At 35.2% G+C, this 24877-nt stretch overlaps 1 protein-coding gene across 3 annotated transcripts in view; it reads right to left on the bottom strand.

Moving 5' to 3' along the window:
* BTBD9 (BTB domain containing 9) overlaps positions 1-24877 on the bottom strand; it is a 125738-nt gene that overhangs the window by 49122 nt on the left and 51739 nt on the right. For all 3 annotated transcript variants that reach the window (XM_048080070.2, XM_048080072.2, XM_048080073.2), the window contains exon 8: positions 3966-4075. In XM_048080070.2, the coding sequence (XP_047936027.2) occupies positions 3966-4075 (110 nt within the window). The remainder of the gene's footprint in view (positions 1-3965; positions 4076-24877) is intronic.

Raw genomic sequence — 24877 nt, 5'->3', positions numbered from 1 at the left:
CCAGTACATAAAAAAAAAATGCAAACTTACAAACACATTTAGAGATAATATGCCAAAAGGAAAATTACATCTCAACCCCAACATCTGCGTTAGGGAATAATTTCCTATGATTGAATTCATTTCTGTCACTTACCTCATTTAACAAGACAACAAAGTGTAAACCAACACTAAAACATCAGACTGAAACATCAGTGCTAGAAAGAGCACATCCTGCTACTTTTACCTCAAAATTGCTAGTTAATTGCCAATGGGTCAATTCAGCATCACATCCAGTATTGTGTACTGGAACTACACAAATCTTCCATATTAACTTTTAAATATAACATGTCAAGTTAATCATTTGTCATGAAAACCCTGTATGTAAAAAAAAGACAACATAAAATTGCTACTACCATGTGATGACACTTCATTTTTATTATTTGTTTGCCAGCCTTCTAATCTTTGCTTTACAGTGACAGCCGTTAGATACTATATATCAGTAATAATATATCCGACAAATTACCCTCTTTGTATATACAGCTTTCTGATCGAGTTGAATAGGTTTAATGAAAATTAAATAATTACTTTTAAATCTCTGAGTAAAATCCCTAAACAGATACCTCAGTGGCCTGAATTCTTTGGAATGAGATTTGAAATGAGAAACTCCTTGTATAGTATCTTTGGTGCTCTTTTTGTAGAAGGGTCACAAAGGCTTTCTGAAAGGACCATACAGCCTTCAAGGGATGAGCATTTCCTTTCCTTAATAGGATGGATTATAGCAACAGCAGTAAAGGTATTAAATTAGGTTGGAACACATTTAATACCATACTGCATAAACAATGAACTCAATAATATTACCCAATACTGTTTTTCAAGGATAAGGATGAAAGCTTCTCTACTCAATCAAGCTTAGAAGCAACCTACTCTGATTACTGCACTTTCATATACTTCACAGAGCTTTCCTAACTACTTTCAGTTCACTTTACCCTATCCTGTCACTAGAGAAAGAAACACTATGAACCCTCATTAGAGCAATAAGATAAATCTGTGCCAATTATCCTATTGGTAGTCACACAAAATTTTTATGGAAGTGGAACTGGGACAGTCTGTTTGATAAAGGGAACCAGACAACACGCTTTCTTATACAGGTATGTAAAACAAAGCACTAAATGCATGTAAGGTCACTTTGCTGGATGAAAGCTTTTCAAGAGGTAACATTGTTAGCAATAAATTCTGGTGCAACAGCCATTATACCCCTGCATTTCACAACTGCACTGCCCCCAACTTGTCTCAAAATCTTTCCATTTGTCCCTTCCTCTGCAAAGTCACATATTCAACTGTTGATGCCTCATTTGCAATCAGAAATTGGTCCACATATTCCCTCTTTCATGGTACTCTGCCATTAGTCATCAATTTTCTCATCAGTTCACACCTCTAAACAATATCAAAAGCATCTCATAATGCAGTTCATTACACACACTGAAATTGCAACTCTGCTTGTAGTTTAGGAGGGTAATCTGTTCTGAACAGGGAACAGTATTTGTTTTTCAGTGACTTTGCATGCATCTGCATTACTGTTGGCAAGGCTAGTAGCACATTCTTACCTCTGATGCTAAGATTTCTAGTAAAAAGGAGATGTGAAAATGATAAAGTGTTCTGTAGTGCTGGGAGGCAAGGAGCCTTTTCTGCAAGAGTGGCAGCTAAAATTGGAAACAAGCAGAAGGCTACCTCCAAACATCTCCACAATTTAATAGACAGATGCACTAGGGGCATGGAGCACTGAAATATGAAACAGCAGGTGATATGCCTGTGGCATATGTTGGCAAGAATACCATACAGTTAAACCAATGGGACTTTGATCATAGAATACAGATGTATATTGGCAAGAGATGTAGCAATAAAATGACTTGGCTCTAACAGTCATATCCTAGCCTAAATTTTGATTTACATAAGCATTTACAATATACAACTGATATTGAAGAATGGCCACATATTACTTTTCTTCCAAAGTACAAATAAAATCTGTAACTACAAAAAAAAAATCATGAACCAATACATTTTAAATAAAGCCACTTGAAGTCTCTAACCCCTAGATTAACCTTGAAACTCATGATTTGAATTTGGAACCCACTATCATGCAATGCTGAAGCAGATGGAATTGTTCACCTCACAAAAAAGCTCACTAAAAAACAAATGTCATTGTGTACCTGAAAGGCAAGTCAGCTATGGTACACATACACTCCAACAAGCCAACATGGATTCACTACCTTGCCTATTGTTATGACAGAACAATCTTCAAGTTATTTAAAATACGCAAAAAAGGGGAAGGTAAATATGTTATTTTGGTCCTAAATTATTTACTAAATAGAATTGACAATCTTAAAACAAATGTATAAAGATATATGCATCACTTACCTGCACAAAATAATTCTAATTTTGCATGAAGCTTTTGACAAATTCATAGCTAGCAGCAATACATATGAAACTTAGCTCAAAGTTTTTTATCAAACTCGAAACATTTTGTTTCTCTGGTAACTAGCTTGCTACAGCTAAATATTTTCTTTAAATTCTGCCATTCCTTACTGCTTATTCTATTTTCTTGTCGATAACAATTGCAGTACTACTTGCAAACTCACTAAAACAAAGGAAAAACTTTCTATTTGCATTATTTGACAGCTTATACATTTTCAGGCTGCATGATGTAAAGATCAGTAAAGTTTGATTTGTCAGGCAATTTATTTATTCAATGATTCTATAAAGACATCATGAAATCCCACAGCAAATCTCATGAGACTGGGTTTAGTGATGTTATGCCTTTGTATAATGCATGGAGGAAGGGCAAAAGGAGTTGGGACCCATTTTTTTTTTACAGCCAGGTATAGTTCTCCTCAGAAAAGAATTAAGAGAAGTATGTCTGACTATGTCTTACTAAAAATTTTCCCTCTGATTCTTTTTCAAGAACTGTTTTCCCTTCTATCTACCATAGGTGCATGCTTAAAATTTAAATTCATATTTTAAAAAAATAGCATGAACTCCGACAATTTTGCTGAAAATTCTCAATTTCTTCCCAGAACAAGCAACAATCTGCAGTACTATATCATACACAACAGTAATAGGTGGTCTGAAAAATACAAAGAAGGACTAACTCAGAAGGACTGAGTTAGAGCAAAACCACTAATTGGGGAAATCCCTCCTATAAGTACACAACAACTAAAAGGTATATAAAACTCTTTTTCCAATGAATTTCAAGATCTCACTCGTAAGCTTATACAGAAGAATATGCAGAGATCACCCTGTTTGAACTACTAAGAAATCTTACTTTGACCCAGTTTATCATTTAGTATTGTTGATCTGTTTGGGATTTCTACGTTAAGCAATGCAATATTATGTAAATGTACTTAAATTAGTATAACACAAGCTGTCTGGAGCAGACAGCACCAGAAATAACAGAACATCAACACAGTGTTCTGAGAATAAGGGTAGCCAATATGATGCTCTGTCATGGCTAGATGTGTCTATAATTCTTTGGTGGAAAATCAACACATTAGAGTTCACTTTCAGCAGTTGAAACTAGTCTGCATAAGAGGCCTTAAATGCCCAAACCCACCTTCAGTACAATAAATATCTCTGGTTACTCCATCCCAGTTACAGAGTTCAGGCTAACCTAGCTGGAGGCAAAAGCAACCCTACTATGACATGGAAAGAAAAATCGGATTAGGAGCACAGAGTGACTCAATTACCAGTGGTTTTGTCAGCAGCAGTTAATTTAATTTGAACTTTAACATTCCTGCAGCGTCACTAATTGATCCACAGCACTGGAATTTCAAAGCAGCCATGAGGACTAGCCAACTAATCCTAAGATTACAGCACGATTTAACTCAAGTTAGAGTGGAAGGGGAAGTACAGTAAAAGTGCAGTGATGGCCAGTCTTAAAAGGCAAGTGTTCACAGCAGTTCATATAAAAGGAAAACAGTTGCATCTCTTACCTATCAGACCCTTCTCAAGAGTAAAGGATTTGTTGGTAAACATGCATTCAAATGCAACAATGTGGAAAACTTTGTTCACTGTGTTGTGGGTCCCAACAATGCGAATATACCTGTGGAGGGGAAAAAAGACAAGTAGTACAAGTTAGGCATGATGAAATTCTATGCACCAAAACATAAATGATTCATTGGGACTGTACTGTGAAAAGCTGTAAGAACCAAGGAATAAAAAGAGAGAAAATTTACAGCAAAACTTGCCAGGCTGCTGGCACTAGTACAATGCCATAAAATTTATCAAAACCTTTCCAGACTAATTTGCCCAGAAAACCAACATGAGACACCTTCTGGTTCATAAGTTGACTGTTAGCACAAATGTGTGTTCATTGAGGCATTAAAAGAAAATAAATAAATAAAAATCCCCTAACCAACTGCCTTCTACCACAATGAAAAACTTCATACAACCAGGACAAACCCAACGAATCTCCATGACTTCTCTGCAGAAGCCACTAATTATTTACCTTTTAACATGACTCTGTCAGTAATTCACTGGATGTACAAAATACCAATGTCTTTGTTGGCATATCTTTTATTAATAATAATAAATATCTGAACAATCAAATGCTTTGAAACAAAGCCAGTTCTGAGTTTCATTCTGGGTTGTGTAACTTGTACTTTTAAACTCTAATTCAAAATCAAATAGAGCTACTCTTGAATACCCTAACCTATTCACCTTTTACCTTACCCTGGAGACTTCACTTTCTATAAACAGTCATTAATCTCAATTCAGCCTGATTCCTTCATTTTTCGGAAGAGATACAACAGTTCTTACTATAAGTTTTTACTTTAAATGGAACATTGCACATCATTTCAATAAATGTTGAACAAACAACACAGAAGACAGTCTTGATCAAATACCATTATCTCACAAAATGGGTTACCCACACTGCAGAAAACTTTGTATTAAATTCTCTTCAATTAAGAACTACCAGAATATACGAATATTAAGCAATATCCTTTGTCTGCTATAAAAAACTAACCTTTCACTTATGCAATACAATTATAGGTCCAGCATAATGGCTGTTCACCAACAGAATCATTTTAGCTTGTGTTTTTTATCATACCGAGTTTGAAAGATACACAACTTTCAACCCTGACTTTTTAAAAAAACAAAACAAAAACACAATGGAAGAGCTCCTAGCTACATACCATAGTGATGTTAACCCTCTTCAAGACTTATTACTGATATTACTTTGTCTTTAGTGTACATAGCAAGATATTTAAAAAAAAATTAAAATCCACTTAATACATGCAAATGACTGCAGGAGACAACTATGTTATCTGAATATCATAACATCACTAAAATTGCCAGAGCTATTGTATTGACCTCTGATCCTTTTAGCTTATATAACCACTTCGTTAAAACAAAAGAAAGAAAAAAAACTCATTATTACATATTTCCTTTATGTATAGAAAAATGATATAAAATATGCTCAAAATTTCAATTAATTTTAAATTTATTTTTATTATCACTGCTTGAAACAAAAAAGACTGGTGCTACGTGAAATGCCATATTTTGCTGTCAACAACATGATGGTAAAACTGATACCACACCCCAGTTTTTCTTAACATGCTGAAGTTGCAGTGCAAGTGACACACAGCTAGCCAGAGCAAAAGTACAACAGAGAAACAGAAGCAAGAACCACCCAACCCACTGCAGCGTGAGCTACCCTAAGGCTTCTTCTACTCACAGAGCTGATCTTCTGCAAAACAGGCACATACCTATTTCGTCTAGTCTTTTCAGGTTAGATTGTTTTTTTTATACATATATATATATTATTATTTTTTTGTCAATTCATGAGTACAGCATGAACCCTAAATACATTGGCAATGACCAGCATACTACAATGCTTTATTTCTATCAAGCATTAGAAATGGAGAATTTAAGTATTAAGGCTAAGCACAGGAATGATCTTGGAACGCTTCAAGTACACATGGAAGGCTCGTCTTACCCTAGAGACTCTTGCCTGTCTCAGGCAAGAAAGGTATTGACTGAGTTGCCATGCTTGCACAAAACACACTTTAGGGTAACCAACAGAACATTACTAGTGGAAATACTTTGAAATACTTCAGTTATGCTTCCCTGCTTTAAAGAATTTCAGAGAATATACAAAGTAAGAATACTAATAGGAATGCAAGGAACTGCTTCACAAAAGGCTCCTTGTGCACAATGGCACAATTGAAAAAAAGCTAATTTATTTAGATTTTTTCATGTATTAGAAAACTGTAATACTTGGGCAAATTTCTTTTTTTTTATATATATATATATATACACATCAAGAGGGTGAGAAACACACAAAGACAGTCTGTCATTGGAAAAGTGTCTTTATCATACTGCACGAGTTAAGTAACATTATCATTCACTGGTTAACACAGTTCTCTGTTCAACAAGTAGAAAGGCACAGAATATTTTTTTTTTGTACGCCAGATACTCTTATCAGTTATTTTGAGTAATAGTTGACAGTATTTTATATTGGTGGAAAGCTAGAATTTTGTAGTAATATAAAACAAAATCCCATCCATTAAAATAATTACATATAAACTAATCTTCTGAAATATATTATTTCAATGTGGTAATATTATTGCAAAGCAGAACATAATGATATGGCAAACCTCATCCTTTTCACAGTGACAATACATATATCTTATTCCTTACTTATTTCTCTCAAGGTGAATAATAAGCATTGTTTCCTGCCTGAACCTTATATACTTCTACTTGGTGGAAAATAAAATTAGGCAATCTTCAATATTATGTTAAATACCTTAACTTCTAAAAACAAATTCTGAGATTATAAATAAAAATTCTAAGTTATCATTCCACTTGATGCAAGCTTGATGTAGATTTTGTTAGAGATGCCCAGTACCTCTAGGTAAGGAAGTTATATCTGCATTTTAAATATCAACAATGAAGAAAGATGTTGAAGATACATAACCTGTTTCAGAACATTAAACCATGGACTGAAAAGAATGGCTCAGAAATATGATGCTGATGAAAAACTGCAACATGGGTGACTTTAATATGAACAATGAAGTCTTAATTCAAAGCTTACAGATTTCAGAAATTTAAAATATCTATTATAGCTCATGATGTGCTTGAAAATTTGTAAATTTTCCTAAGCACTTTTCTGACAGAAGAAAATGCAACATGATTAAAAATAAAAGGATCCTTCATGCAATCAGTGCCTGTGTATCACCTCATCATTTTGTTGGAACAATTTTTTAGATGGAATATGCAACTACAGGTAACAAAATTAGTATGTACAGTTATTCAGCACATGCACATTTACAAATGCTTAAAATGCACTGAATGTGTCCTGTGTGATTGCTTCTAAAGGATACTTTCAAAATCAGCAAAGTACATTACCAACATCACCAACACAAGTACAAAAGGAGTTTGAAATAGAGATTTTCTACTGAAGTGATGTATAGGTTATGGAATACACACTGACCTTGAAAACAAATCTCCCAACTTTCCTTTTGTTAGCTATATTTCCACAATCTCCAAAGACTTTACCATTGACTTCTACTGCTTATTCCAAGTCTTAAAAATCATTTGAATATTAGTTGTTGTTCTCCTCTTTATGTACACTTTATTTATACAGAGCTGAACAAAATTAGAAGAGTTGAAATTGAACTTTAATATTAATATGATGACACAAAAATCTTGCATTTCTTTACAATGAAGAAAACATGTATATGTTCCTCAGTTGTCTTACATCCACTCTGAGTATCCTGTCCCCCTAACAGAAACAAGCACAGTCTGGTAATAAAGTACTGTAAAATCTGGGTGGGCTTGAGGTCATACATCCTGTGTGTGTGGACACCATGTTTCTGTAAGCTATTGTCCAGCTGCAACACAAGAATACAAGTAATAAAGTACTGTCAAACCCAGATGCTAATTTTGCGGCCAAATTGTCAAATCACTCTCATCAAAAGGCTTGATCAAAAATTCGGGAACTCAGTTAAGTGGTAGTTAAAACATCTCTCAGAAGAACTTAAGAATTCCTGTATTGCTGATATGCAATAGCTTACAGAAACATGGTGTTCACATGGGATACACAACCTCAAACTGCAATGCAACAAAATGCAGAAATTCTGCATTTTGGTTATGTCACTCATCTGGGTTGATGGTGTCATAGTCAAACTGAAAGCTATATTGTATACCATAAATTTTAATGCATTTTTTTAAATCAAATTTTTGGGGCTAACCCACAAAACAATGCTGCTTTTGGGTTTTGAGTGGCAGTGCATCACCAGGTAAAACCTTCTGTATCTGTTAAGAGGTCTAAGCTACAGACAGCTGAGAATGAGGCAGCATGAGCCCTAAGAGCCTTCTGGTTGCCACAAGCGCATCTGGACCAAGTACCAAGAGTAGAGCACCTGGAGATATTCAGTAACATGGACAGAGAGTAGTGTGCGACTGTCTACAGCAAACTAGGAAAAAAGTCCTTAGGCCAGAAGCACGTTACAAAATCTGTCCTTCCCTCCACAAAGCGTAGGAAGTCTTCCATGAACTTGCAAGCCAAAGCTAAGACCCTTTTCTGAGGAACTGCTGTGGGCACTGGTGCTGACAATCCTGCTTTGTACAGGAATCTGTTCCAAGAGAACCACAAATAAAGGCTCCGATGAGCCCCTCTACCAGTGGACTTTATACTCAACTGGTAGATTTGGCACGGGGAGAGAAACGGAAAAAACACTGTCTCGTTCTTCAGAAGAGAAAACCTTGATCACTTTGGGGGGTTTAAAAGTATTTTACTGGTAGGAAAACAGGACTGCGGCATGAGAGTTTTGTCCCTTTAGAAGACCTTTCACTTTGGTTTCTAGCCCTGTTCAAAAATAATGGATATTGATAGCATGGAAATGCTTTAAGAATTTCATCCACATATCACAGACTTCTCTAGTCCCAGGCTACCCTTGGCCTCAAGATCCCTTTGGCAGGAATACCAGAAAAGCCTGAACTCTCATTTTTATTATTTGCACTAACAAGAAAATTATTTTAACTAGAGGGGAACACTGTGTTCTGCTACATCTTTGTAGAAGCTTAAGGTATTAAAATTTGAATGAACTACCTGGCTTGACTAATTCAGCAGCCACATGGCAATGACTTCATCCATCCCCTCTTTTTCCCAGGGCAATCCTTCACCTCTACGTGAAAATATGACTCGGGCACTTTGTTGCAACTACAAACACCCGTATTTCTGAACAACTACATTATGTTTTACTTCTGCTCTTTTCATTTGTACAGCTGACACATTTAATTCAGGTGACAGCTGCTGCTGAGCATACCACTGATTCAGCTACCCTGGAGGGCTACTAAAAACAAAACCGAGCTGCCTGCATCCAAACAGTACTTAGGACATGTGTGTCAAAGCATAAGAATATGCATACTCTAGGATCCTTTTTAATCCTTCATTATAACAGCATCAGTAAGATGTAGACAAAGTCTGGAATCTATTAAGCACGGAGTCCAATCCCGTAAGAATACTAAACAGAAGACTAAGTAAAGAGAGGTAAAGGAAATTAACAGATATTTTGCATTGATATCCCACTCTGAGTTACTATCATGGCAAAACTGAACAGCAACAGGGAACTAAAATAAAGAACTAAATTCAATATGTACAAAACTACCTCCTCAGAACTTAGCCTTTTATTTACATTCATGGAGCATTTTGTATGAGACACCCGTGCTAACAGTTCATATACCCTTTAACTGCTTAGAAACCATTAACATTTGCATTCTGATCATTGCCACAATGATGTACGGAATACAGCCCAGCACACAAGGGCATGAGAAGACATTCTGTTTGTCTTTTAGTGGAAAAGGAAACAGTGATATTCACAGCCATCTCAACCTCATTTATTCACAGTTCTTTAAAACATACAGTCCTGCAGACACACACAGCTGAATCAACAGGCTCATGGCAGAAGGATGAAAAAAAAGGGGGGAGAAAAAAATCTGTTGCCAGAATTAAATTATGTGGAAAAGCATTGGGTATAAATAAATTAAATAATTAAGCCATAACAAATATGTAAAGCATTCCTGTCTTCTAACTGGAAATAAGTTTTCCTGCATTTAGAGAAGAAAGTCTAATACAGTCTATTTTATACCAAAGGAAATCCGCACTGGAAATATAAGAAACCAGGGTGACAGACCAAATCAAACGCCTACAAGATCATTGAACTCTAGAAGGAAACATATATATAACATTTACAAAGCCTGTGCGGTAACAACTTCCACCTGTGTAACCGATGCAAAACAAACAACAATTACAAAGAGAAATGTGTTTTCAAAAATGTTTAGGTAGTCTGTGCTGCAGCCTCCAAAAGGCTAAAAATATTGATATATAACAATTATACAGGATACACAACTGTTTGTGTACTATATATAAGCAACACATGGACTAAGAACATCACCCAGTGTTTCTGGGAATATTTAATCAAATTAATGCTGGCACTGATGGGAACGTAAGTAATATTTCCATGATGTGGAACACGTTTTGCATTCCACATGTAAGAAAAGTGAGCTTGCAAAGCTGTATTTTTTCATTACTAGTTTCCAATTTTACTTAGACAAACAAACAAACACAGCAAAACTTGAAATCCCTGAATCTGAGATGACCTTGATTGAATCTGAATTGAACATTGTGTGCATCTCTGGTTACATTCGATTTCTGAACATGTCTCTGCAGGTTTTGTTTCAGGTCAGATCTCAACCCCAAATAGTTCTATTTCCCAGAACCTGTCTGGTTATGGACAGGAATCCATAATTTCACCTGATCTCTTAATGGACTTTCATTCATCACATAAATTCCACACCTGTTAGGAGAATACAATGAGATTTTGATGTCATGAAATCTGTCCTTAGATCCTATCCCTGATTCAGCTTTGCAGCCAAACCTTACTTAAACACCACCTTTGTTTGCCTCTGTGCTATCTCTGTGCTATTGAATACATAAAACAGGACTCTCAGAAATTAAATTTCAAGGACAACATTAGTTCTCTTAAATACAGAAGACAGCAGTGGTCCTCAGGAAGCCTGGTTTTAACACCATGCACACATGGGACTTGGAGAAGAGATGTGGGAGTCTGCTCTGCATCTTCTCCAGGCTGGTCTGACAGGGAGGCAGATTCCTTCCAAAAGGTACAATCTTTAACTGGACTTGTTTTCTTGAAATCAGTTATACTAATACGGTTTCATGGCTTTGGTACAATTTAGCTTAGACTACATTATACAGACCCATTGTAGACTCCACATTTTAAACTTATTGAATGTACCAAAAGAAAATGTAGGAAAGTTCAGGGTGTTGAAATCTGAGAATGTTTTCCATTTTCCCCAGTTTCTCATGTTCCATCAGCCTATGAATTTAACATGCAATAATAATTTCTTGCTCCAAGGGCACCTCAGCAATAGTTGTCTAGATTTAGACTGGAATCAGCCTATATAAGATATGACAAAGAGAAATATTTGGAAAGTATTAGAGCAAAGCGATCTACAAGTAAGCGGATAAAAAAATTAGATATCAACTTGCATTATGGTAGCTCAACAAAGAAGTAATTGTGTTTTTGACTTGTGTTTACAAAAGCAAGGAATTTGGAAATCCTTTGTGTAAATCTGTAGCTAAGGTACATAAAGAAAATTGTGTTTAGCTCTGGCATCTCAATATCAGAAAGATGGTGGTAAGGAAGGGTGGATTTTCAAAAGAGGGTGAAAATGATTAAAAAGATAAGATGGCAATTGCTGGAAATCCTTTTTATGTAAGGGTTGTTTGGATGAACCATTACTAGCCAGAAGTATGGCAACTCTATGTATTTGAGCACATAAGCAGAAGAGAATAAGAACCAGATGATCTTTAAGGTCCCTTCCAACCCAAGCCACTCTATGATTCTATAAATAAGTGAAGGCTTCCAGGACTCTTGAAGCAGGGAGGGTGGGGAGTTATAATTGTACATGAAGCTTGTAATATTAAAAAAGTAAATAAATAATAATAAATTAAAAAAAAACAGTAAAACATTTTATCTACTGATAAATAGGAGAGCTGCCTATCACTGTATTAAAATTACAACAGAATATGCTAAACAAAACTCTACTGGAAACAGCAAAGTACTGGTAAAAATGACTGGAAACATCTTTTTCATCATTATTTCTATGATTTGAAAATTATACCTAAAGAGTCAACTCCTTGTACTTGGAGAAGATTAGAAAATAAATGCAAAGTATTGCTGGCTCAGTTTGTAATTTGCTGTGCAAACAGTTTTGGAATGCTGAAATGTGGTGTAATTCATTATCTTATGCTGAGTTTGCCTTATTTATTTTAAACATTTATCATAAAGCATTAATATTCAAATTGTTCAGATGTGAGGCTCTATTAATTGGTTCCTTGACTTAAGCTATTATCCATACAGTTGTTAATGAAATTGTTGTATATGAAAACCATTGTACTACCCACTGATTTACTGATAGAAGTGCCAACAGCAACTATGTCACTTAAAAGATTAACATTAACATGAACTCTTCAACAGTAGAGATTTTATGTTTGTAGGAGCAGAACCCTTGGAACACCACAGCTAATGCTAATTTAAACAAGAGGAACATCAGACCAGGCGTTCTCCCTTATCACGCTGCAAGGTCCTGCTTCCCAGGCCCTGCTTGCATGGAAGAACTGCAACAAACTTGAATCTTAGCACCCCCCAAACGCCCCTCCACTAAAATGACCATTCATTATTTATGTATTTAACAGAAGCATTTTGACAGACTTTATTCTGGACTGTATTCTAAGCCAAAGTGCCCCTGTAACCATGAAGGTGCAAGAATTTTATTACTTGGCTTAATTTTTTTGCCAATTTTTTTTTTTAATTTCCATGCTTTGTCAATGTGTTATAAATACAAAAAATATATATTCACTTCAGTGAGCACTTCCTAAAAAAATGTTTTATTAAATTCACAAAACTTAACTTTTCAAGTTTTAAGTCATGAATTACAAACCTATGCACAATTTGTATGCAGCTAAGAAGGAATTTTCTCTGTCAGGTATCACACAGAAACCTTCTCTGTTATGAACAGTTGCACCTAAGAGATGCAAAATGTATACAGAGCTGCACATAAAACCATTATTATAAAACAAAGCCTGACACAAGAGCATAGCTTCTGCCAGGTCATATCTGCAGGGGATTTTTCATGTGTATACCTGCACAAATTTCATGCATGCAAGAGACATACACAATACTTACAATTTACAAGTTAAAATTTTTTGTGCAAGGTACTCAGCATATCACTACCAACTCTTGCTATATACATTTTCACTTTATGATGAACAATGGCACAAAACCCAAAATTCAGACTCATAAACCTTTAACGCATTGCAACAATTAACAGGACACTGCTATAGTAAACTTTGTGCCTATATGAAGACAACTTTTTTTTTTTTTTTTTAAATAATGTAGTCTGGTGCACAAATAAGATTTAAATTCAAATTTAGCATAATACAATGCTCCATTTTAAGTGTCATACTTAAGTTCTGATCTTGTCCAAAGTTTCAACAGGGAGAGTACTACAGATAGTTCCTTCTAGGTGGCATTTATCCATTGTAATAAATAAGCACCTGAAAATTAGTCATGGATTTCTGTTTCATTCTATTGAAACATAATGTAAGCATAAGAGCTGAAATTGCTATGGTTTTAATAAAATTATATAAAAAAAAAAACTTTACTGGGAGCCAGTTTGGTTTTGTCTTTGACTGGCACCTTACTTTAAGGTGATCATACTCTGCACTGCAATACTAGCTAGTTGATGATTCCAGACAAAATGAAAGAAGACCAAACATCTTTACTAATAAATGCAGTAAAAAAGTTGCATTAAATCAAAAATTTTTATGTGATTCTATATTAAGGCAACTCCTTCAAGCATTTACCAATACATGACAATATATGCAGCCCAAACTACACAAAATCACCTAGTGCCAGAGGTACCTAGAAAAAAGAGCTGAAGGAAAGAATTTTTTTTATTTATTTTTTTTGGCTCACAACATTAGACATATTTGCACTGAAAAACAAAGAAGTTAGGGAGTATTTACGTGCAAATAATGTTTCATGAAAGTTACTGGATCCTTCCAGGAAAGCTGAAGAGTTAGACGTTGTCACACATCTTCACTGGCAGAAGAAAGATCTGACTGGGGCAAATGCAGTAATTTGTCATTTATACAATGCCTTCAGGCCACCACAGCTTCACATTAACAGGACACCAACAACACAATCACTCTGCATTGCAGTGAAGGGCATTACCATTGTGAACACTTCTAAGGAGAGAATTTTATGAAGGTAACTGAGCCCTGATAAAGAGAATCATATTGTATATTTTTTATCAGTAACAACAACGAATCTACCTTGATCTTCCTTAGTAATACATTTCAAATACCTAATAACAGATCCCACAGAACACTGAAAGGACATGGAAGAGTCAGTATCTCCTTGTGCACAAATATTTCTAGCAGTTGCAGGATGACTGCTTCTGCAGTGAAATAAATTTTATGGACATGGAAAAAAAACAAGTATAATAACTTCCTTCACTAGAAACACAGAAATGCAAACAAAAAGTGTGTACCCCTAACAAATCTTATGTGGCTGAAGATTATCTGGCAAGAGTTAATTTAAATATATTTTTTTAATTTACATAATGGTACATAACATTACATAGTATTATCAAATTAAAAATATTATGTACTATGAATTCTATTGAGAGCAGTTACTAAAATTAATAATGTTTAATCACTGCTCAATATCATAAACTGTTTTAAAATCCATTTTCAAAGTAAGATTACACCAATGTTTGGCTGAAAGAAGCTAAAACAAAAGGAGACTAGAAATATAGTGTTTTGCCTTGAAGTAGGAAAATATTTATTACTGAGATGATGCTGTTTCTAAATCCCTGAGCTAGATAACCTTAAACGAGAGGGGGAAGGTTGAAGGGCACTTTGATGAAAAGTTAAGATTTACCTCACCTCTTTTATTTGGGAATCCAACAAAGCTCTCTCTGGATACCTACTTAAAGACAGAACGCATTAAACCATTATCCTTTTAGCTGTCTATATAATAAGTGCAAGAAAGGTGTTTCATCAACTGTTTCAAAAAGAGCAACATAAACTCACCGTGTATAAAAATTGCAATGAAAATGCTGAGAAGTTGCAAAGATAGGCTTGGAACCAAGTTATGACAAAATAAAGGTTCCTTAAGTGATTTTAATAATCTACCTATAATGTAACAAACTTACTTCTCCATATGCCTTTGCCTTCTTTAGTACAGAAGAAATGCAGTACTCAGAAAGGATAACCCTTTTTCCCAGCTTAATGGCATCACTGAAATGCTTCCATAACTGACGAAGCCCCCAGTTCAGGTAAATCTTCTTGATTTTTTCTCTGTCATTACACGTGGTACAATGCTCACGATGAAAACCACTAAAATGTAGCTCTAAATACCATTTTTTCCTCTCTCCAGAAAAAGAAAATGTGAAAGAGATCTTTAAGTGCTTTGATCAATCTAAACCTTTATCACAATTTCCCTGATATTGCCTTTTAAACTTGGGTGCCACATCTATGTTTTCACCTTGATAGCAGCTGGAAGAATCCTGCCCATCTTACACATCTCTATCACTGACAAACCAGAGCTCCTAAAAAAAAAACCATGAAGGTTGTTTTAAGAGGAAATTGTTATCTTTCACTTCTGTCTGCTTTTACGTATTGCTGAATTTACTTAACTGAAAACACTTTAAAACGTGCCTACTCAACGAAGAAGTAAGCCATTATATTTGAACCAAAGTCAGAAATAAAAAAAGCAAATGAAAACCTTTTAGAATACAAACTGTTGTGCAACCTTACAATTGTAGTCTTTTCAATACTCCCTATCCTGCACATAGCAGATGAGATGGTAAAAATGAAACTAGTGATTTAGGATATTAGCTAACCATTTTACAGTTGAGGCTATGCAAGCAAACAACCGACCAGCTTATGAGAAACCTGCAGTAATACATTTCTGTTGGAAGAAAAAGTGCTGAGCTAGTGTATTCATATGCTTGTTCAACCATACCTGTGCTGATATCTGATAGCTCTGCATTGTTATTACCTTGTATTTGGTCTTCCCAAAGTGGCTATGTTCATACAGAACTCTCTCATATTCAAAATACAATTAGACCATTACAACTTCTCCTTGGAACAACTGCCACTGAAGGGCATGAGCTTGTATTGTACCTTCTTCAAGAAGATTTTTTTCCTCTAAACAACATGACTTTTGCCTCAGCAGTGACAGCACTGGTCTGTGATAAAGATCATCTTTTAAAGGAATCCTACCGTACAGTAAAGTGAAACTTGACTCTACAGACATAACCTTCATTAGTGTATTAATTCAATTTACCTGATGTGCTATATTACCTGTTAAACCATCCACTTCACTTTATTAAGCTGATAACGTGAACTCAGTACTGCATTATTTTGATATGCAGCTAGAAGATGAAGTTTATATATTGTATTCATATATATTTTAGTAGCAACAACATGTTTCAGGAGGGAGCTCTTCATTGTTGTTCGATGTTTTATTCCTAGCTGTAATTGATGTCAGTTGAGACTAGGAGATTATTATCAGGCTAACGCTATCTCTAGACTATTACAGCTAACTCCATCATATTATTATTCTAAGTATAATGAAATAAATCTGTGTTTGGAAATAGAAGCAGCCAATATTATTTATTGCTGTATTTTGAGTAACTAGAAATTTGCAGGGAATACAGGACTGTGCCTTAGTTTTGTCCTTCACCAAGTGGAACCTTTGAACTTCCAAACTTCCAAACTAACTTTCCCTGTTATGCCTTCTAACCTCCATTACCTATGCTCCAATTCAAATTTTCATACTTTTTTCAGAACTCTTACTGCACGTGCTCATCTCAGCTCATGCCCACTTTCTTTCACCTAGGCAGCTTGCTGCAGAGTTAGTGTTTCTGATTTCCCTACAAGGTCGTATGTCCTGAATTAGATGATATATTCAGAATAAATCTTCGTTTACTTAGAATACAGTCTCCAAATTCAGATTGAAATCAATAACTGACCTGTTTACTTTTCACCATAAACTGTTTTAAGAACCTTACTGTATCCATGTGTAGCAGGCAATTGTGATATTGATGTAATGTTTGTTCTTTCCTGTATATATCTTATCCACCTACTTCAAATCCAGTCATAGAGCTTTCTTGACTTTGAACAACCCTCAACAGCTCAAATATGTCAAACACAAACCTCCTCCTCCTCATCATTATTATTTACATTATTTCACATTAGAAACCCCTACCTTTAACAGCACAAGTGTTGAGAAACATCACATACAACTTCCTGCACAGTTTAACATTCTCCCTCTTATTAATTTTTAAATAGTTAGCATTAATACATTCCTCTTTGCATTACTACTAAATCTCCCTGCAGTTGCCTTGTAGCTTGGCACACTGATGAACTGCAATCCAGCGCTTCACAAACTTTCTGCTGTATTTAACATCAGGAATGATGCAAACTGAGGTTCCAACTTTTCCATTTTTATTCTCAGCAGTGTCTTTTCATGAAAATTGGGAAAAGTTACATTTACAAAAAACTGCAGCGTAAGTTTATTTCAAGTTTCCAAGGAACCTATTCCATTTCATAAATTATTCTATAAATTATTCTACCATGCCTTTACCAGAACTAGTGGAAAAGACAAAATCCAACCCCCTCCATGATCCCAAACCAACCATTGTCTTTTATTAAACCTTTTTCGTAGCAATATTTAGAGTTCTTTGGGAAAGAAAAAAAAAATCCCTTTACTGCTAATCTAAAATATGGTTACAGAATTGTCGAATTATGAAACAGCTATGATACTGTCCAAACCAAAATGGTGCTTTCTCAATGTTGTTCTTGTGGGAGAGGTCCCTGAACAAAACTCAATTACTTTTAGCATCCCAAGAGAAATTAAACTCTTCTATGCTCATTTTCTGTGGTAGTTTTTCCTTAAGCTGTAAATCATTGCAACTTTGGGGTAAAAGAAAATTATCAAAAGAGATTGCGAAGTATTAAGAAAGCTTTTTTTTTTTTTTTTTCCTCCCTTTTTTTCCTCCAGCCATCAGCAGCTCAAGTTCTTCTGGATGGGGGCAATGAGAAGAAAGGGCTGGTCAAAGGTCTTTGTATTAACCAGGAAACCACAATCATCAGTTTAGTTACTCCTGGGAAGACTGGTCAGTGAGTCTACCTAAAGACACAGCTAGCTCTCATTGTCTCACTTTCAGTGTCAGCTCAGAAAAGGGGCAGATAATCCAAAGAGGTCAAGAGTCCCAAAATGTTTGTGAAACATTGGTTTATAGAAAAACTTTAAACTGATTTCAGGGAACAAGAGTCTGGGAATGCACTTGCTTAGCCAAGGTGACTGAACCACAGGGAAACGAAGTCATGCTAACTTTAATGACACAACATCATTGGTTTTACACTCTCCAATTTGGATTAAAGGGTATATAAGTCTTAAAAGAAACCACACAGTTTAAATGGATGGAGAGTGCAACTTACGCACTGTTATTATCCACGCTAGCCAGATTAAACTTAAAAAGTGCATGCCTAGCTCATGTTAGGATCACGTTTTCATTTTGTTATATACACGTACCATAGAAATGAGATTTCTAAGGGACCAAACAGCATTTATAATGATTTCTTATACTTAGGAATTCTACTATATTTGCTGATTTTCCACAAATAAGTAAGTAAAACAAAAATATAGTGGTTAGACCTGAACAAATTTCATCTTCAATAAGTTTATATAGCTGGAATACTAAAATTAATTTGTCCAATGCTTGAATCTATCTTTATACGTAATGATAAAGTCCACACATTAACCACTGTGTGAAAACTTTACAATGATATTATGTAAAAGTCCATGTCTGTGCATGGCTAGGAATTTGTGAAACAGAAAGAGATAACAAAATGCATAGTGCTCAGAGAAGATCAACTAGCATAAGAGACTTGGCATCTACTTCTGTTTCAAGAAAGGTATTTTTCAATACCTTAAATACAGGGTTTAAATACAGTGTTTTAACCACCCCTCTCAAAACAAACAAACAAACAAAACCAACAACCAGAAAACAAACAAACAAAAACAAATAAAAAACAGCCTCCAAACATGAATATAACTAAGGAAAGAAAAAGAAACAGTGAAAACTAATGAAGAAGCAGCTCCACATCATTCTACATTTATCTTATTTCCATGTATCCCTTTTAAAGGAGATTGCTTTTAAGATAGTATTTTAACCTCATAGCAAAAACTAATATTGTTACCTCATACAAATGAGATCTGATTTTACTGTGATAATTATTAGCATATTCAGACTTTAAAACATCCACCATGTTTTGTGAAGAAAAGATACTTTGGTTGCTCTAGCACAGCGACCTAATGCTCGAGTTTATCTGGTTAGAAACCTTCTGTTCCGCATCACGCTATTAAGTATACTGTAAAGGAGCATTACCAAGCTTCTTTAGTTCCTCATGATATAAAACTCGGTCGTCCTGCATAAGTGCAACATAATTTTTAAATTATCTTATCAGGCGTGCATTGCCAACGTTAATTTGTAAGCATTCCAAAGATTACTTTTATTGCAAATAATATATTACTGTTGTAGGGTGTCAGTACATGCATTTAGTTCCACACCTACAGCTTCATCTATTCAATCTATTTCAAAGTAATAATAATATACACATATACAAAAAAGGACATCCACAATGAACAAATTAAATATGAAAGTATGTTTTATTGCAGGGCAAACGGAGAGCACTGTCGCTGTATCTGGGCTATGATTCCAGCCATGTTTGTGCTTGCATCATTGGTACACTATGAACATGCCTATCCTACAACAAAAAATTTGACCTTGAAATGACTCTCATTCTCATAAATACTAATCCCAAAGGCCTGGGACACATTTAAATTAGAACTGAAAGTTAAACCTTCATGACTTTTGAAATATTAAACTGTCATCATAAAAATTACATTTTTTTTAAAGGCATTACCTAAATTTTATGCTGTGATGTCCTTTCTCTAAAGTGAAATTCCAGACCCGCATTTCTATAACGGGCTTGGACTACAGACAGAACTTTGTTTGAAAAAAGACTGAGACTGACAACCTGGTGAACCCTTTGCCCTGGAAATAACAGTCTTGCCTCTGAAGAAACATGTAGTTTACTTATTTTTGAAAGTGATTTCATACATGGCTGAGTTAGTCCTTTCCTTTTAAAAGAGAAAGATTGCTGGGAATACTCTGTTACCAATTCTCTTCTATATTTATACACACATTGTTAGTGCCATAGGATCATGATTAAAATCTGCTACAGTAGGGATGATTCTTTTTGCTGTCAATGGATTAGTGCTCTTTGGCTTTCTTTTGACTTTACTCTTCCTATCTTTTTTTTTTTTTTTTTTGAAGAAAAAGATCTGCTCCAGACCTATATAACTTCAGCATTTTCCACACTATAGAGAATTTACTATATTATTTATAACCAACATAAGCTTAAATTCAGTGTTGTTACCCTATAATAAATTCAGCCTGAAAATTAATATTAAACCTGTCTCCATGCTGTATGAGCATGTAGTTAGTCAAAAAATACTTGGTGTCAGTGTAGATTAGAATGATGATACATGCTAAAATCAAATACATTCAGGACAGAAGTCGCTAGCACTAGTCACCATCAGCACGCTTCCTACACAGCTTCCCGGGCAGAAACATGTCAATTCTAACACAGACCTTTGGTGTCTCCACACTTGATATCTGGCATAAAGTAGAACATTTACTCGACACATTCAAACACACAGTTGTATAAACTCTTTATCTGAAATATAAGCAGTGGTGACCCCTAAAGCATGCACAATTACATCAAAAATGTAGCACACCAAGAAGAGTCATAACATTTCCCACTCCCCGCACCCTTTATATAATGGATGATTATTTTCATCGGGGTTCCACAAAGAAAATTAAATGGTATAAATCTATAAATATGTATGTACAAACACGTGCATATATATGCATACACCTAAAAATCAGCATAAAAGAAATCAGCATAAAACCACGGTTAACAGCTAGAATGCTCATTACATACAAGGTTATGAGCACTGGATATCAAAATGAAGTGAATTTTGACACAGCGCTTAGTTACAAGGATCCAATCAAAAATGTTTTTGAAAGCTTGAAAGAATGGGATTATGCATCTCATCCGCTCAAGGGCAAACAAACTAAAGGACGTTCATGTGATGAAGTTTTAAAATGGTAACATGCAACTAATGATAAAAGGAACTTCGCATACATTTAGAAAAGTGCTCTTATACAGCTCTCTAATGTATTTGAGGTGGAAAGAGGGCAAGGTTAGCTTCCACAGACATGAGGGTAAATAAGAAAGTAAAACTGAAAATATCAGATAAAGATAAATCTTACCTTATTGCGGCATAGACATCATACTTGGATATTACTATTTTGATGTTACACTTTACAAATATTTCTAAAGATTTTTGGCTTGCCTGCAGGGTTTTGTTGGTGGTGGTGTGTTTTCTTTTTAAATAGAAACATCTTGACTCAGACTTGAATGGATGAAACATACACAGAACAATGCATTAGACTCTTTCAAGGAGGAAGAAGGCATAGAAGGGACCTTGAATTTAACATCAATAATACTGCCAGTAAATGTCCACATTCAATTAATCTGTAAGTTAAAACATGAAGCAGATAACCAGCTATCACTTGATTTTAGATGCAAGTTAATTCCAACCTGACAAATATATTGGTTTTGACAAGGCCAAGACTCCTGTAGGAATCAAATTCATTTTCTTTTAAGGACATCCACAGCAGGTAACATTAGACTTGCCAGAGTCATAAAAAACATTTTATTTGAATCTTAAAATATTTGACAAACTTTCCAAACCTGTCACTAGACAAGACTCTTGTACTACAACTAGTTACATAGGGGTTGGGCTCTTTTATTCCCCTCAATTGGAATGAATCATTTTACGAAGAGACACAGCCTGAGTTTAAGAGAACAGAATATAAGAGACAACAAGGCGCGATGTTTTCAAATACCAATGAAATTTCAAAACTGGCTGCTTCCTTCAAATACATATGTTACATTTTGCAAAATCTCTGGTATCTGAAGCAGGATTAGGGATTAAAAATTTAAAGGACAAACGACAATGATCTTGTCATTCCCAATCTCACAAAAAGAGAACATGATAATGACTTAATTCTTATCAACTATATTGTTGTGTTTTTTTTTTTGTTTTTTTGTTTTGCTTTTTTTTTTCAACCTTAAAACATCAGTGTAGCTCTTTTTCAATTCAAAGTCTCAGGCCTTTTTTTTTTTTTTCCTCCTTTTTAATCCTTGCCCTGCTGAATTTAATTGCCTTGGCAATGCCAGAACAGTGTCTGATACTAATAGGTCAGCATTGATCGCTCTAAACCAATTGGTTCCTTCATTACAGAGAAAATGAAGTAAAAAGAAAAGGCAGGTGTGCTCTCACACAGTCAGCTGGACTTCAGCTTCTCTTGCCCTTCTTCTCCCTCATTAACTAGCAACCAATCGATCAGGAACCTGCTCAGAACCCACAAAAACTATTCATCAGTTCTGACATCAAATGGTTTTAACAGGTCACTAAAGTAAAGAATATTTGAGGTATCTATCTTTAGAGCCTAAACTGATGTCCAAGAGAAAGGAAAAATCGAAACGTTACATTCCTTATAAAGTTCTACTCTAAACCTTGAATCTAAAATAAAATTTCTGTTAGTTATTTGCCCAAGCCAAGAATCCTTGCTGTAGGACAGCTAATTTTAAACATTCTTTATTATGAAGATCTTTGATGATGGAGAGCGAGGGAGACAGTAACTGGGAGAATGAGCACAGAGCCCCAGTCCTGGCATAGTGCTCACTCTCTCCTTTACTTCTGTAGGCTTTAGTTGATTGAATTCAAAATTCCTGTGAATGTTCAACCTTTACACAACATTTCTTCCTACAGCTCCACCTTTTTAAATATTTGAACAATGCTTGCATTTCCCATCGCTTTTTCCTAATAGCCCCTTTTCCTATCATGCTCCTCGCTGTTCCTCATTTGACCATACAGCTGCAACAGAAAGCCAAAAAACTAACTTTTAAAGTCACTCTTAAATTATTCTTCTTGAGATATTCAAAATTTTTCCCCTGCTTTCTCTGACTGTAAATTCTATAGAACATGTCTTGTCCTTATGCTTTGGTCACTAAAATGTGTTTGTTATTCTACATTACTATCAGCTCAAAATATTGCCACCAAGGCAACTCATGAGGAGAAGAAACTGAAGAGATGAAGTAATAAATACATAAGCGGGGAACTAGATACTAGGAAGAAAAAAAAAAAGGGAAAAACCCCCAAGAAGAGAACTAAACATAGAATAGGGGAACAAGAAAAGAAAGGAAAGACAGCAGACAAACAAACAGACTGATGAAACAAACAGCACAGCTTTGAATAGGAAAAGCAAAATTCCAATGAAAGAAAATAAAGCAAGCAGTCTGCAAAATCCTGAGGTAAGGAGGAAGGAGGGTAAAGAGATGGAGATGATAAGGTCAAAAAGAGAGAAATGGCTTAAAGAAGTTGTAATAAATCTTTTCCATAATAAGGCTGTGTCCCTTTTCACATTATGTTCTGTCTAGTCAAAATCAAAACATCACTGGGCTGTCTTAACAAAGCAGAAGAGAGAACTCGTAACTCCTCAAAAACTACTTGCAAAGCCCAAGCACACTGAGAATCTGTGGGACAAAGGAATGAAAAAAAACATTCATTAGTTTAAAAGTGAAATCTTGTGTGGGGGACAGCTGAGAGGCAGCATACACAAGGCACCTCACTTAGCAGTATAATCATGTTGGTGATGGTATTCTATTGCAATTCTGGAAATCAGTCTATACCACCATATTTCAGCAGTCCTGGGGATACAAGTGTGTTCATAAATGTTGATTCCCAACGCTGGCCTAGAAGCAGCTTTGCAGAATGAACCAGTCTGCTGCTGAATCCCAAACCCTGGCCAAAATATTCGTGGATTTAAACTGACTACTGAACTTGGAAACCTATTTTTTCTGCAAGACAGTAAAGTAATAGAAAACAAACCTTGGAGAGAGAAACAAAACAACAACAACAAAAAAAACCTGAAAGCTGAACACGCAATTGACAGTTTGAAAGCTTCCTGTGTATTTTGAATCCCGCACCCTGCCCCAGAGACCTTTCCAGAAGCACACCACTGCAGCTGATGTGAGGAAGCAAGTGCAGAGGTAGTGCTCAAACAACGGTGTGTTTTCATTAACAGTTTGATCTACCTTAGTTTTTTCTTCCCCCCTTGTATAACCAACGATGTGCAAAAACATTATAAAATGCACTACAGAAAGTACTTCAACATTATATTCACTTTAGCAAAACAGCAAGAGAAAACAGCGAGGGACACAATTACAAGACAGGAAACGTGACCCTTAAAATACTAACCAAACCAAAATGAAATAACCCCATTACTTTTTCAAAAATGTTTTTACAGAAATGTGATTTTAAAAACCAACAATGCTGTCTACTATGACTAAAAATTCAAGTTTTTGACAGTTTCTCAAGAATCTTTAATTTATTTATTTACACTTAAAAGATAGTGCACAAAAATGTAACTTCTAGTAGAGAGAACTGGAAAACAGAGACAGAGAACCACCACATCACTTTGTGGTACAATGAATTAAGAGGAAAAATTTATAAGGGCAACAGCACATAGCAGTTTAATTCTTTTATGTGCAAATCACTGGAATAGCCATTTCTCTCCCAGTTGTGTCTGTTGTCTCGCA

This window comes from Anser cygnoides, chromosome 3, assembly GCF_040182565.1.
Source record: "Anser cygnoides isolate HZ-2024a breed goose chromosome 3, Taihu_goose_T2T_genome, whole genome shotgun sequence".
NCBI classification, from domain to species: Eukaryota; Metazoa; Chordata; class Aves; order Anseriformes; family Anatidae; genus Anser; species Anser cygnoides.
The sequence above is the reverse complement of the archived record's forward strand: the minus strand, read 5'-3'. Positions and strand labels throughout refer to the sequence as shown.